Here is a 16354-nt window from a genome sequence, read left to right as displayed (position 1 = left end):
TTGCAACCCATTCCCTATCCTGGGAGCAGTGAAAGGGGAGTGGAAGTAGCACTCAGGTCAGCCATAGGGAGGCTGATCTAAGTTAAAACATCCCCCAGAACCACTCTAGCTTACATCAGTTGCCGCACCAGACCTCAGGACAGGCAGAATCCAGCTGTGCCAGACTGGCTTCAAACCAACTCTGCCTTTTCTTCTGAACAGCACCCGCAGTGTCACAACTCTCAGGAGGTGCTTCACAGAATATACCCAGAAAGGGGTTATGTGGCGAGTCCTAGCCTATTCCGTTCTAATTACGGAGGGAATTTAGGGAGCCTGACTGGAATGTGGTCAGGTCAGAGATGATTACTCAAAAAAGAATGCCTGTAAACTGCCAAGATTTCACATGGGTAGCTCAGCCTCAAAGCCACACTGGTCAAGGAGAGGTTCGGGGTATAAGAGAGCCTGGGCACAAATGTCAGGGGGGCAGGATGAGCAGCAAGAGGAATCCTGCCCTGAGATGCCCAGGTGTAAACCTCTCGCTGTGATACAAAAAGAGAGAAAAAAACACAAGAAAACTGGCATGATTCGTCTTGACACTGACTCTGACACCGACTCTGTGCATGTCAATAGCAGCCCAAATCACCTCAAGAAGGTAAAACACATAAAACATCAGCCTCTTATTACAGAACAGTTTAAAAACTATTTATTGTCTTATCAGCAACCAGGTGGGAGAGTTGTGACAATTCTCTGCCTCATGATTAATTACCTGAAATAGTCTCCTATCCTTGCAATTCCAGATAGGTGAATTTAGACTTAGCACTTATCTGTAAGCATTTTAGACTTTCAAATTGCTGTACACATATTGTCTACTCACTCAGCCTACTCAGCCTACTCAGCGTCCTATGAGGTAAATAGATATTGCTATTCAATTTCACAAATGGGCAAATGTGGCACAGAGGGATTAAGGCGCATTTTCCAAAAGTGGCCTTTAGGTTTTGGTGCCTTATATTTGAGCACCCAACTTGGGATTCTCTGGATCTCATTTTCAGAGATGCTGCACACCCACAACTGCAACAGAAGTTAATGGGGAGCTGCCAGTGCTCAGCACCTATGAAAACCAGGCCCCCAAATTATCGTAAACTGGACACTCTGAAACTGAGAATCAGTGGCTTCTTTTGGAAATTGTTGCCGAAGAGCTCCAGAGTCTGGCATCTGAATCATCAAAACACAGAGAAAGAAATGCTAGCTGGTTCCATAACAATCATAGCAATAGATCATGTTCACTCAAAGTCATGGCTGGGAAGAAACTATTTCTCATGGGCTGCAAATGCTTGCAACCCATTCCCTTTCTGCTCTCGTAAGCGCTCGAGCAGGAATTTCAAATCCTTTGGAGGGAAGCTATAGAACAGGTTGCAGTTTGGAATAAAAAAATGGGGCAGGCTGGTGTTTTCCACGTGCTGAACGAAGTCATCCAGCACTCTGAGAAAACAGCAGGCGATGTCAGAAGGTTTCCAGTCTGAGTCCTCTTTCCACTGCGTCAGAGTGTGGAGAAAGGACATCTTTGCATAGTAAGAGCACAGGTGACTTAGTTGCCTGGGATAATCTTTCTTCAGGGCCCCAAAAAGGCTCTTCAGCAGCCGGATACAGGTTTTCCTATGTATAGCAGAGGGAGAAGTTAAATGTATTTATAATCATGACTACTTATCATTATTCCTGATTAACCACATTATAGCACTTTGCAGGGGACCTAGTGCTTAACAGAATATAGCACTGGACATTTAAAAAGTTACTAATTGCTGACATTTCTGTTGTGCTACAGTTCAAACAGACTGGGCCAAATTCTGATCTCAGTTACACTGACCTCAGTGCTACACAGATTCACAGTGGTGTAAGTGAGAGCAGAACTTGCATCCAGTACATGACTCCTGATTCATTCTAGAGGGCGAGACTGAAATAGGTTTGCTGGGAAGAGAAGATGTAAAAGTATGTGTAATATCCTTTCTGACTCAGGGCCCAGCTCATCTCTCATTAAAGTCAATGAGAGTCTTTCCATTGATTTTAATGAGAGTATGATCAGGCCTTGTGAGTTCTAGGTTGTATTTGGGAGAGTCTGCAGTGGAACCCTCAATTTAAGGGTAACATTTACTCAGTTTGGGAATGTAAATCACACTATGCCACCTGTATGTCCAACCAAAAAAAAAAAAAAGTCATTTTGAATACTGAATACTCAAAGCAAACAATTCAGTAACCAGCTACAGAATAATGTTTTTTCGGGGAATCATTTTAAATAACAAGTAAATCAGAGAAAATAATACTCTTTCCATGAACAGTTCATGAACAGAAAAAGAGGTAAAATGCGTAGAATCAATTGTTTGTTATGAATTATTTGCCCTATTCTAGTATGGATTTTGATTCCACCTGTACTAATGCAAGGGAGCAGGTGTTCTTCATCCAGCTGGCCTAGCCCTTGATCCCCAGGCTTACATACCTGCAGCACTTGGTACGATAAGATTCACAGCAGGTTTTAGTGTTGCCATGGTTATTCAAAATCTCCTTTTCAATATGAGAAAAAGAAATTCTCCAGACCTCTGCAATGTAGAACAACATTACATAGCCATCACACTGCCAGGCTGTCCAGGTGTGAATAGACATCAATGGCATTGTCCTAAATCTAGGTCCTCAAATTAAAGCTACTTAAATATTGAAAAGGTATTTAAGGATAATTTAAAGTTATCGTTGCTATTTTCTTAAAAAACAAATAAGGAAATTAGTGTATGAAATACTGGGTGAAGAGAGGAGAAAGGTGTTGACGGTTTGGCTGTATGTCCTTTTACAAATTCACAGATTCCAAGGCCAGAAGGGACCATTGTGATCATCCAGTCTAACCTCCTGTGTAACACAAGCCATAGAACTTTACTAAAACAATTCCTAGAGCAGTTTTTTTAGAGAAAACATCCAATCTTGATCTTAAAAATGATCATTGATGGAGAATCCACTACAACCCTTGGTACATTGTTCCAATGATTAATTACCATCACTGTTAAACATGTATGCTTTATTTCCTGTCTGAATTTGTCTAGCTTCACCTGCCAGCCGTTGGATCATGTTACACCTTTCTCTGCTAGACTGACGCAAGTCCATAATTAAATATTTGTTCCCCATGTAGGTACTTATAGACTCTAATCGAATCACCCCTTAGCCTTCTCTTTGTTAAGCTGAATAGATTGAGCTCCTTGATTCTGTAGCTATAAGACATGTTTTCTAATACTTTAATCATTTTCCTAGCTCTTCTCTGAACCTCTCTAATTTCAAAATTGATATAACTCAGAGAGGGCATTTTTCTTAGATTTGCAATAAGATCTAGGAAATATCACAGACTGAGTGGGCTCCAGACCTTATGGTGGACAGCAGGACTAGGCAGGTCTCCCAGCTCCAGGGCAGATTTTGATTCTTTAGTTTATTGTATCCCTCCCATAAGTAGAAAAGTTGCAAACTCTATCTTAATATCAGCACCATAACAGAGAAGTCTGCTGAGGTGGATAGAGTTTGTTAGGAAAGGTATTAAATTACCTTTGTCATCGTGCCCACGTGGCTGCTTGGCAACAAAATAAAATGACTTATTCCTTTGCTTGGTTTTCTTCCCCAGCCATTTTTCAACATCCTTCCCTACCCCACATGAATCAGGCCAGGGGGTTGAGATTTCCAAAGCAGGAACGAGATCTACAGACATGTCTTCGCCACCTTTGTCATCCAGCAGCACGACAGTAGCTGCTGGGCTGTTCTGTTTCTTCCTGCTTAGCTTCATTTTCCACCCTGGGAAAGGCACTGGGGAGCCAATAGGCAAACACAGAATTAGACTGTGGAGCTCAAAACCAGAGGATATCAAGCAGAACTGATTGATTTTAGCATCTCCAATTCAATATCCAGCAACCACGTCTATACAAACCCACCAAGGGATTTCTAGACTATGAAAGCCACAGATTTCCTCAGGATGATGGAGATCTGTAATATTCACAGTGTCACTTGAATAGGCCCATACAGTGCAGTGCTTTAGTTCTCTAATCACCTCCAGAGATCTACGTTCAACTCCCAACTAATTAACGTATTTAATGCTCTCATCCAAGACTCTGTTAGAGCACATCGCTATATAGAAAGATAGAATTTACTTCCCTATTCCTATGCAATATTCCCCTGTTTATACATCCAAGAATCACCTTAGTCCTTTTAGCCACAGCATCACACTGGGAGTTCTTGTTTAACTGGTTATCTACCAGGATTCCTAAATCATTTTCCAGGTCACAGCTTGCCAGGGTAGAGTACCCCATCCTATATGTGTAACCTACATTCTTTGTTCCAAATACAGACTAACACGGCTGTTCCTCTGAAACCGGTCTATATTGTGACATTGCACCCCATAACGCTTTATAGACATATGCTTATGAATGTAAATAAGACATACCTGGAATATGTTTTATGCTAAATATGCCATGTAACATATCTTTGCAAAGGCTATGTTCTACTGCATGTATGCATCCTATTCATATGCATGTATCATTTTTATATCTGAAGTTATGAGTGCTGGCTCTGTGCTTGTATTTAAAGTGTTTGCTGTAGGAAGCACCTAAGGCAGATTTGATCAACATAGTGTGAAGGGATTATTCAAGTAAATGGAAGTACTTGGCGAACAATGGACCTTGCTAGACGCCATTCCACATCTGAGCTTTCCTGGGAACGTCCCTGTAAAGAACAAAGTCATGCATGGACATGTGACTTGCCCATGTGACTCCAAGACTCCATCTTGTAGCCGGGATTCTACACAGGGGGAGGGAGGGGTTTCCACCCACAAGAGAGAAACTATATAATGTCCTGGGAGACCCTTCCATTTTGTCTTCAGCTGGTACAAAAGATAGCCTCTCCACCCCAAGGAGATGCCTGAAAGAAACTGGAACAAAGGACAGTAACTACTAGGGTGTGAGTGATTGCTGGACTCAGATTAGAAGGAGGTCTAGTCTGTAAAAGAGGCTTATTGGAATATCTCTGAGGGTGATATTTACCTGCATTTAGTTCTTACTATATTAGGCTTAGACTTGCGTGTTTTAATTTATTTTGCTTGGTAATTCACTTTGTTCTGTCTGTTATTACTTGGAACCACTTAAATCCTAATTTTTGTATTTAATAACATCACTTTTTAGTTATTAATTAACCCAGAGTATGTATTAATACCTGGGGACTGGAGGAGGCAAACAGCTGTGGATATCTCTGTCAGTGTTATAGAAGATGAACAATTTATGAGTAAAATGGATTTATTTGGGGTTTGGACCCCACTGGGAGCTGGGTACCTGAGTGTTGGAGACAGGAACACTTCTTAAGCTGTTTTCAGTTAAGCCTACAGCTTGTGGGATGTGGTTCACACCTGGGTCTGTGTTTGTAGCAGGCTAGCGTGTCTGGCACAACCAGGCAGGGCACTCAAGTCCCAAGCTGGCAGGGAAAAGAGGCTCAGAGGTAGTCTCAGCACATCAGGTGGCAGTCCTAAAGGGGGTTTCTGTGATCCAACCCATCACGTATATGACCTTGCATTTAGCTGTATTAAAATGCACGTTGGTCAAGCAGTCTCACCTTACAAAGTGATCGAGATTGCTGTGTATAACTGATCTGGCCTTAGCATGGTTTACTGCTCCACCAATGTTTGTGTCATCTGGAAATTTTACAAGGAATGATTTTATATTTTCTTCCAAATAATTAATAAATAATATTGGGCCAATGACAAGTCCCCGTGGAACCCCACTAGAAACGACTTTTTGGATGATGATTCCCCATTTAGGATAACTTTTTGAAATCCATCAGTTAGCCAGTTTTTAATTGATTTATTATGTGCTATATTAATTTTGTATAGTGCTGAATTTTAATCTGAATGTCCAGAAGTACTAAGTCAAATTCTTTAAGAAGTCTAAGCATATTATGTCAATACAGTTACCAAACTGGTAATCTCATCAAAAACAATATCACATTTGCTTGACTAGACATAGGATAGTGGGATAGGTGGCTTTGCCAGTGAAGTTTACCCAGTGCATGGTTCAAGGCAGCGCTTTTCCATCCCGTACTTTCATACCCACTATATTCATTCACAATTTTATCTATTTAATAATATTAATGGCAGGCAAAGTTGCTCACAACCCACATGCTGAAAAGGCTGATCAGGAATATCTGCAGTCAGAGGCACTTGCTTACCTTTGTAGGATGATGTGATGAACTGACTGACATGTTTCCTGAATTCCTTTAGGACTTTCACAGGTGACACGGTACTCCTATCCTCCAGCAGGAAAGGTGTGGGAAAGCTCCGGGGCTTCCTCGGTAAAGTAACTTTGTAGTAGAGCCCATTGCAGTCATCCACCTCCGTGTACTTAACATATCTTGGAACTGGCAGAGCCAGCATCAGGTCAAACTCATCTGGGTGATCAATCTATAGGAAAGGTTTCATCATTAGAGGCTGTGCAACTGAATAACTGTGCAAGCAGCAGGCATATAGGGAGGACAGAATCCTGGCCGCTCATTTGCTGTTGTGGCAGATTGGGCTGTCCCCACTATTTCACATTAGCTTCCTGAGCTTTTCCAGAGAACGTATCAGGGAAGGATTCTGATGGCTGTAGATAGTGCTGGTCAACTTATCCATAAGGAATAATGGCCTGAGGTGTGGCACTTTTCTGCTGTACCGACCCTGGGGGCTGCCAGGGGCCAGTTCAGCCCCCTGCAGAAGTTAGCAGCTCAACGTTAGGCTGATTTGCAACAGCTCCATAGGAGCTGTTATGCCAGTGGAGACTGCCAAAGCACCATGAACTCTGGCCACACCCCCATGCACCCCTGCTACCCCAGCATATTTCTGAGATGCCCCTTTATAGGGTGGGGTGGGTGGCATAGAGATGGCTACACTGGCTCTGTATCAGCCAAAGAGTCTCTCATGCTGGGAGAATCCTCAGCTGCCCAGCTAGGGCAGCTTTAAGTCACTCCTTGGTCACCTGAATGCAGGAGCTGATACTGGTGATTCAATATGCGATTGTCCTCCAAGTTAGCACTAAACCATTGCTTTAATGTGGCATGTGGGTCACCATGCTGCTAGACGTGCCATTTCAGCCCTGAACAAATGTGGTCATTAAAGGTTCCATGTCACTTTTTGCAAGAGTTAGGATATTAGATATGATATCCTGGCCTAATCCCAATCTTGCTAATTACACCTGTAGCTCTAAAGTCTCCCTGTATTTATGGATATAAGCTTTCCTTCACTTCTACACTATTTCTGTGTAATATAGGTGGGGGCAGTTAAACAGCTGCCACCTATGCCTTGTAGAAGGCTGCTCTTCAGCAGTAGATAAAGTGATTCTACTTTGTCTGTAGGTATAGCTCTGTATAGAGAGAGCTAGATCCTCAGACTTATGAATATGAATGAAATATGAATATAAACTGACCCCAACACAGCACAAGCACTATAAAGCATCTGGACAGTGAACTGAATTCACTACTTAGAACCAGATTCTGATACTCTAACCCACCATGATAAGTATCTTAATTTACTCTAATAGTGGTCCTATTGACTAATCACTGAGTCAAAGAGACTACTTGAGGATTAAAGTGCTACTCAAAGTGAGTAAGAGTATCAGATTCTGGCTCTTAGGAATCTGGATAGAAAGCTATAACTATGGGCAAATACAGTTATACCCTTGCAATCCCTTAAAATCACCACAGTGACAGACAATATATAAAACATTCTGTGGTAAAAGTTGCTATATAAAAAAATCCGCAATGTTAGGCACTATAGAAAAACCTTAGATAGATGGGCATAGCTGAAGGCAGGATCTGGCCATATCAGCTGAAAAGCAGTGAATCTGGGGATCTCCTTCCCATACTGAATGCTAGACCTGTCTCTCCTTTGTGTTAGTCCTGCTGGATAAAATGACAGCACTGTGATCCCAATTCATGATGCTATTAGGACAGTTAGCAGAGAGTTACTCACTTTCACAAACTCATAGTAGCTGCCCGTGGTCAACTTGGTCACCTCCTTAAAGTAGGGCCTCTCTGGATACTCCTTCAGGTAGCTAATGAATGGGTCAATGAACCCATTAATTATTCCAGCAGCCTTGGTTCTCTCCTCGTGTTTCAGAGGGAGGGCTTTTACCCTCTCTTTAATGCGGAGAGCGACATCTTGGCTTGGCGTGGTGAGAACAGCTGCTGCTATCTCTGAGCTCTCACACAGGTCAACAGAGGTGGACCTGGAATAGAGTTGTCCAAGGTGTCCTATAAGGGAACATTTAAGAGAGGACAGAAACCAAAGGCCAAGAGACAAGATATGTTCTGGCTTTTCCAAAATGTACCCTCTCTGAGGTGCTGAGAACCCTCAGCTCCCACTGCCTTGAATGCGGGTAGAGGGGACTCAGCACCTAGGAAAAGTCCCAGCACCTTGCAGGATTGAGTCCCAGATCTCCTAGGTTTAGTGTTGTCTTCACTGCACTGTAAAAGAGATCAGAGTTCCAAGCAAGTTTCTAGTGCTGACCCCTGGTCCCTAGCTAACCCAATAGCTCCTGATTATCCAATGGATTCAAGTGCCTCCTGAGCCCCTTGGATAATCATGTCCTTCTATTATACAGACATTTGTCAATTACCACTAGAACTCCTTGTTTTAAAAAAAATGTTGAAGTAGATAAATAAGGACTAGAGTAATGAAATATATCATCCACACATTATCCCTTCAGTATATGCACCCTGCTGACATGGTTCAGAATTAATTTACATGATAGATGCCTCTACCTCAGCCTGAAACAAGGCTGGTCTGAATGGTATTCCCTGTCAGGAGGCGCTGCACCTCCGTTACTTAGTCCAGATAAATGATATTACGAAAACATTCTCCAGTGTCCAACATCCACCTTCATCTCCAGTGTTGTGTCTGATTCTTTCCTAGAACAAGTGCAGCAACAATAAAAATAGCCAGATGCCTGAGCCAACAGAAAGGTCTTTATTATTTCTCCATTGCACATAATCCACCAGTGGAAAGAAAACATGATGCCCATTTAGGATGGCCAGGGTTACTGTAACAGCCATCTCACCCACCAAAGCCGTGTCTTCTTGATACCCCAATATCCTGAACCCAAGAGGGAAGCCCAAGTGAGGGAGACAGGAGAGTAACTTGCACCATCTGTTGGCAACCCACTAGCTAAAGCTCCAGGAATGATCTCCTCCTGTTGTTATTCTAATGGGGATAATAGCACTCCCTTAACTCACAGGGGTGTTGTGAAAATAAATGCATTAAAGACTGTGAGATGCTCAGATACTACAGTAATGGGAGGGGGCATATAAATATCTAAGGTAGGGAGACATCATGCAAGGTGCTGTATGGACATGTAACAGGTAGACTGCCCCGGCCCTTGCAACCTAGGTTAATGAAAAGGTTTGACAGGTAATGTAGCAAACTTAAAAGGCAAAGGAGCAATGAAAACAAACACATTTTATGTCGGAGGAAATAGATCTGATTGAAATATTTTGAAGAAAAATGTGTTGTGGTTGTGGGTTGTGGTTGCTGGATGTGTGTGATTTGCTGTGGTCTGTTGGTAGTTGCTTTGTTGGTGGTTGTTGAAAAAGCCTTTTTTCAAAATTGGAAATTTTCATAACAGTTCCCCCCCCCCCTTATGATTTTTTTCTATGAAAAATGTAGCCTTTATGGTGTTCGGGTTTTTTATTTTTTTGATCCCCCCTCCCCCCTGCTTCCCAGTGGCAAAACAAAGGGGGCTCATTTTACTCCTACTTTTTCATCCTCTTTGTTTGACTCATCCATCTGCTGCATCTTGTCATAGACCTATACAGTGAGCTCTCTGGGACAAGAGCTATCTCCAGATTACTTGCCTGTATGGCATCTAACACAATAGGATCATGGCTTGACTGGGCACTCCCAATAATAGTAATAACAACAGGAAGGGATAACATAATCACAGCACATACAGCAAGGTTTTGCTTCACCTCCTTAGGTGAAACAATAGGAAGTGTGACTGTGACACTCTCCTAGATTACTCATCCAATCAGCAATTGCCTGCACCAACCTGCAGATTCTCTCCTTCTTTGGGCAGATCCAGTCTGCTTGGGGTGTGGGCAGTGCGCAGAGAGCTGCTCTGGGGCTAATGGAGACAGAATAGCCACCGATTCTGAGCCTTCTATCCCCTCCTCATCCTGTGCTCCTTTGCCTCTCTCTCCTCCGGCTATTCTCTGAGGAATCTTTCTTTCCTTCTCACATTCAGGAGCCCAGTTACTTTGCTTTCTCCGGCTTTTGGCTGGCATTGTTTCAGGTACCTCAGATGTAGCTCCTAAAGAATGCGCAAGGTCTTAGCTTTATTGCTAGTAACAAACTCATTTATTGATTCTTTTGTCTTTACATAGAGAGAGTTACAAGTCATTGCAGATGCATCCCAGAATTCCCTGTGATCCTTTACACAGTATCTAGCTAAAAGCAGATCTATTACCTCAGTATAATGACAATAGTAATTAATCATTAATAAACTTGGCTTTTCTACAAACATTAATGAATGAAGCCTGGCTAATGCCATGTGAGGCATGTAAGTAGTGGGACGGATCTGTGGTCAGCTGGGTTTTCATGTTTATCTCTATGGACACTTGGAACTTCATGGCGAAGCAGGTGCAAAACTCAGATGCTACTGCTGCAAGTGCAGAGAGCCTGCAAATGTGAGCTCCGGGCGTGTCTTCATTACTTCAACATAAAAACCATTTAAAATACATTAAAAAAACCAAACCATAACAAGCCTCCAGAAGTTTAACTGTAACTAGTGGGGAGAGGAGGCACCAAAGTTGGGAAAGGGCTATACATGGGGCTGGTTGAAAAATGGCCATTGAAGCTGTTTTTCAACGGAAATTGAGTTTTCTAATACAATGAAATTTTCAACAGAAATGTCATATTTAGGGTGAAAAACCCCAAATGGAAACATTTTCACTTGTTGCTTTGTTGTGGTTTGGTTTGTGGAAAAATGTTCCATAAAAAATTCTGATGATGGGTTTTTTTTTTCATTTTCATCAACATTTTCCATGGAGACAAACAAACAAAAATATTTTTGACCCACTATAGTTAAAAATGCAGGACCAAAACCAGTCCAATAATAATTTTTTAAAAAATGTCTCGATAAAAAGACTTAAATTTGTTGGGTTTATTTGAAGTGGAGATTAAAATAGGATGGATTTCAGGGACCCAGCATGTGGTATCTGAGCTCAAACACTTTTCAGGTTGTCTCAATTATTAAGAGATATGTGCAAAATATCTACCATTGTCTGGTTCCTATCTGTATGTTCAGGGAAGTGTCTGAGGTCTGACCCCACAGTCCCTTACTCACATGAGTAGACCTCCTAATGTCAATAGGACTACAGTACACCCTCTCTATAATGAACCCCTCGGGCAGTTACAGAGCTCCTGAGCCCCAGGGCCATGGCAGGGAGGCAGAGCTCCTGCTGCTGTAAGTCCAAGGCTGGAGGAGCACTCTAACCCAGACATGGACCCAAGGCTGGAGGAGCTCTTAGTCCCTTGTTGCAGCTGCAGGGCTGGAGGAGATCTCGTCTCCCCACCGCAGCAGGCAGGGCTGGAGGTGTGATCCAGGGACAACATTCACTATAGCTAGGGCCCTACCAAATTCATGGCTATGAAAAATGCGTCATGGACCTGGTCTTCCCCCAAGACATCTGGTCTTTTGTGTGCTTTTACCCTGTACTGTACAGATTTCATGGGAGAGACCAGCGTTTCTCAAATTGGGGGTCCTGCCCAAAAGGGAGTTGAGGGGGGAGGGGGGTCACAAGGTTATTTTAGGGGGGTTGCCATGTTGCCACCTTTACTTCTGCACTGCTTTCAGAGCTCAGCGGCCAGAGAGCAGCATCTGTTGGCAAGCGCCCAGCTCTGCAGGCAGCAGCCTATAAGTAAGGGTGGCAATACCATACCATGCCATCCTTATTTCCATGCTGCTGCTGGCAGTGGCTCTGCCTTCAGAACTGGGCTCCAGGCCAGCAGCTGCCACTCTCCAGCTACCCAGCTCTGACAGCAGTGCTGCCACCAGCAGCAGCGCAGAAGTACGGGTAGGGTTGCCAGGTGTCCGGTTTATGCCTGGTCAAAAGGGGAACCTGGCAGCTCCAGTCAGCACCACTGACCAGGCCATTAAAAATCCGGTTGGTGGCGCAGTGGGATAAGGCAGGCTCCCTGCCAGCTGTGGCTCTGTGTGGCTCCTGGAAGCAGCAGCATGACCTCCCTCTGGCTCCTACATGTAGGGGGCAAGGGGGCTCCACACACTGCCCCTGCCCCAAGCGCTGGCTCTGAGGTAAGCACCCCAAACCCCTGCCCCAACCCTGATCCTCTTCCTGTCCTCCGAACTCCTCGGTCCCTGCACGGAACACCCTTGTGCACCCCAAACCCCTCATTCCCAGCACCACCCCAGAGCTCACATCCCCAGCCAGACCCCTCACCGCCTCCCGCACCCCAAGCCCCTGCACCAGCCCAGTGAAAATGAGTGAGTGAATGAGGGCGGGGAGAGAGAGTGACAGAGGGAGTGGGGATGGAGTGAGCAGGGGCAGGGCCTCAGAAAAGGGGCAGGGCCTCAGAGGAGGGCGTGGCCTCAAAGGAGGGGTGTGGCAAGGGTGTTTGGTTTTGTGTGAGTAGAAAGTTGGCAACCCTAAGTAAGGGTACCAGTACTACAACCCCCCCTACAATAACCTGTGATCCCCCCCACACAACTCCTTTTTGGGTCAGGGCCCCTGCAATTGCAACACCATGAAATTTCAGATTTAAATAGCTGAAATCATGAAACTTACTATTTTAAAAATCCTGTGACTGTGAAATTGACCAAAATGGCCCGTGAATTTGATAGGGTCCCAAGCCTATTTTGCAGGGCATTATAGTGAGGACCTGCTGTACTTGCATGGGTAAGAGTTTGCAGGAACCCATAGTAACAACAGCTAGAAAGTCCAAATCTTTGTAGTAATAATATGGCCTTGAATTATTGTCTCTGTATAGTACAGAACATACAGAGGGAAGAACAGATAAAGCCACATCACTGATCCCCAACTGCTGCGGCTGTCTCACCTCATCCGGCTGTGCCCACCCATCCACCACACTCTCTCCCAATATCCTGATCTTAGGACAGCCTGAGAGAGAGGACACAAAAAACTGAACTATTTAGTGGCACTATTACTTAAAGCTCCAGGTAGGGGCGATAAGATCATCATGACATAGATAGATAGGCTTTGTTTGTTTCCTTTCTTTAAGGCAGCAATATGAAGCCTGCAGCATTTCTAAATGAGCTTTAACAACAAGCACCCAGATGAAATGAGATGCACTAACCTCCAGATTCGTCTATTAGTTTTGCAGAACCAGCCCTCCTCAGCTGTAGACATGTCTTTGAGGGCTGCTGTGAGCACTCTGAGTCTTGAGTACTTGGAGCCTCTGGTGCCCTCAACTTTCTTCCAGATGTGGTGACTGCAAATTCTGCTGCTAGTGACACAGACTGAGCACCCATAACTCCTGGGTTTTCTGTCCCCTCATCAGGCTTTGAGTTTCTGCCTCTACTGTCCCCAACTTTCCTCTGAGGAACTTTTCCCTGCTTGGTTCTTGCAGAAGGAATTGATTTAGACATTTTATGTGTGGTCCCCAAAAGTTTTCAAATTACTTCTCCAGCATTAATTCTGATTGCAGGTTTTTCCTTGGAAAAAATACATTCCATGATTATTACTCCTTTTAAAAAGCAAATCTCAGCTCATTCCAGACGCAGCATGGTGTTTCTTGCTTTCCCCACAATTTCCCCCCCCACACACACACACCCACACACACCTTATATGTTCCCTTTAGGAGGTATCTTTCTCTTGTCTCCCTATCCCCTCCATGTTCCCTTGAGGGTGAGAGCAGCAATGAATAAAATGTTTGTGATGAACCATTTATAGCCATTCACACTACTCACCCTGCATGCCTCATCCTTACCTTTTGGTCAGTGCTTTTGGAGAATAACTGTGTCTGGAACTGAACAGTCTTACAGTCTCAGGTATCTGCTTTTTTCCTTCCTTGAAGTGATATTATGTCTACAGTTTACAGCATACAGACACAGTATCTTTCCACCTCCCTCCCTTCTCACTCCATCTCTCCAGGCCACACCCACAAGCTAATGCCATTTCCCGGATCTTTCATGAGGCTTGAGTAAGAAACGAAAGTGCCCAGAGATATTTACTTGGCACAGGGTTGTTGGAAGAAGAAGCAGGAGGCTGCTGTGATATCATATCAGTTGAGCTAGGCTCGGTCTCCTGTATGTAGAAAATGGGGATGAAAATGTCTCTTAGGGTGTTGAGGATTAATTGGTTAATGCATTATGTATGCAACACTTTGGCAATGTAAAGCACTATTAAGTGCTAAGTTGTTTATTATGATCATCATCTCCCTCATCCATGATGCTATGGCTGCAGAAGTGGCTGTGGAATGATGTCTCAAATTTGTAAAATCTCTCTCTATCTCCATTTATATCATGCTGATCACCAAGGGGTCTGAGCACCTCAGATCAGATTCCAACTGCAAAATAGAATATGTGAAAGAAAAATGCTTTCCTATCTCAGTTCTATGTCTGAAGGGCCCAGTACTGTATGGTGCACAGTACCTTCAACTCTGCTCATATTGTGATATTACCCAGTCCCCCTGATTCAAGATGGTTGCCCATTAAGTCAGCCATGATTAATTGGCACTAGGCATGTGACACTGACATGTAGGCAACCAATCTGGCAGCATCACATCATCAACTGAACATACAAGTCATTTTAATTAATCTTGATGCTTATGTATGGGGCTTTGATGGGGAGGTTTGCTGGTGATGAGGGACTCTATGAAGGGATTTGTCATTGCGTTCATATTCCCCCACAAGCATATGATAACTGAAATATACAGTAATGTAACAGCCTTTTAATGAAAGCATTTTAGTTGTGTTTGGTATATTTTATGCTGTATCTTTATAAGAAGTATAAGATCATCAGCCTCATGTCCCACTGTCCTGCAGTGGCTCAAGAGCATGGATGCCATCCTCAGGGCAGACTGTTAGGAACAGCGTACAAATCACAAACTGGTTGTGAGTTCTATATTTAGATTTCACCAACCAAGTATGAAGTGTGATCTCCTCAAGCACTATAACAGCCTAACAATGGAGGCACAGACAGTGTCTTTGGGAACTCTGATCTATCTTGTCACTTAGGCAAGCTTGCCTTTGTGGTAGATGGTCCCTTACAGTATGAATCACAGTAATATTCAGGTTACTCCCTGTCCCAAAGGACCAGTCACTTACCCCAGGTCAATTGCACCTTAGATCTCACACCAGAGACAACGCTTGTTGCCAATCCTATAATAAACTATCTAAAGATTCATTAAAAAGGAAACAAGAGAGTTATTTACAAGGTCAAAGCAGGAAAACATACATATGCACAAATTAGTTAATCTTAAATTTCAAGAAGTAATAGAAGCTTCTACAAAAAGCAAGATCTATATGTCCTTTAGGGCTAACCCAGGCTAAATACAGGTGATCTCTTGCTTTTACCTAGAAAATCTTACCTTCAAGAATGCAAGCAGCAAGGAGATACAGTTCCTCCTTGTTAGGGGTTTTTATCTCTTGCCCCCCTTCTACTTCAAGTTAATTCCTCCGGCTGATGGGAGTAATTCTCTTGTACATCTCTTCAAGGATGGGGGAGAGCAATCAGCAGTCCTTTTCGACGTTCTACAATAGTTCGTCTGGTGTCTATGGGCCTTCCTTGTGGGGTAGGACATAACATCTTCTGTTGGAGGCCAGCATTTTGCACTAAGTAATGTCTCTCTCCTGTCTAATGATTTTCACATTTACAGAGGCTTACAATCCAGATGCTCAAATATTATCTTACAACGTGGGATATAGATGTTATAAGTGAAATTAATGCAGGTAGCAACTTACACATATTCCATACAGTCTAAACACTAAATATATTTTTCTAACTCTAATATCTGTTTTAACAATTCTAGCTGAACCAGGCTGATTCCAGGGCATGGGGATCTTGGCATCAGCTGGCACTTGGTTTGCCAGCATCACACCTAGAAAACAAGGACAAGTACTGCAGAAATTAACAGTTTGTATCCTCAAATCCAATCGTGCTTGCCACAGAAATAGCTCTGAGACACTAAGGCATTCTGTGCTATTCTCCTTCCAGTCCTAAACTGTTACATAGTGTTGCGGTGTGTTGTTAAATAGCCCTGGAACACACTGCCACTGTCTTGTTACCACTGTGGGCAAGGTTCGCTCCTGACCTTGGTCCCAGAGGGGATTGTATTACTCTTTATGCAGCAGTTTCCTGTCAAAGT

At 43.5% G+C, this 16354-nt stretch overlaps 1 protein-coding gene across 4 annotated transcripts; it reads right to left on the bottom strand.

The window, feature by feature from the left end:
* Positions 1 to 673: 673 nt before the first annotated feature.
* LOC140913270 (cyclic GMP-AMP synthase) lies at positions 674 to 15947 on the bottom strand. 4 transcript variants are annotated; one of them, XM_073349352.1, is made up of 9 exons: positions 15578 to 15947; positions 13976 to 14292; positions 13343 to 13700; positions 10059 to 10319; positions 7985 to 8265; positions 6208 to 6439; positions 3550 to 3804; positions 2468 to 2567; positions 674 to 1632 (listed from the first exon to the last, which is right to left on the bottom strand). In XM_073349352.1, exons 3-9 carry the CDS (start codon positions 13632 to 13634, stop codon positions 1287 to 1289), a joined length of 1767 nt encoding a protein of 588 aa, XP_073205453.1. In that variant the 5' UTR covers positions 13635 to 13700; positions 13976 to 14292; positions 15578 to 15947; the 3' UTR covers positions 674 to 1286. The 4 variants fall into 4 exon arrangements, with proteins under 4 accessions (XP_073205453.1, XP_073205457.1, XP_073205455.1 ...); XM_073349356.1 differs by lacking the exon at positions 13343 to 13700; XM_073349354.2 differs by lacking the exon at positions 15578 to 15947 and having other exon boundaries at positions 13976 to 14384.
* Between the last annotated feature and the right edge of the window lie 407 nt (positions 15948 to 16354).

This window comes from Lepidochelys kempii, chromosome 6 (assembly GCF_965140285.1).
Source record: "Lepidochelys kempii isolate rLepKem1 chromosome 6, rLepKem1.hap1, whole genome shotgun sequence".
NCBI classification, from domain to species: domain Eukaryota; kingdom Metazoa; phylum Chordata; order Testudines; family Cheloniidae; genus Lepidochelys; species Lepidochelys kempii.
The sequence above is the reverse complement of the archived record's forward strand: the minus strand, read 5'-3'. Positions and strand labels throughout refer to the sequence as shown.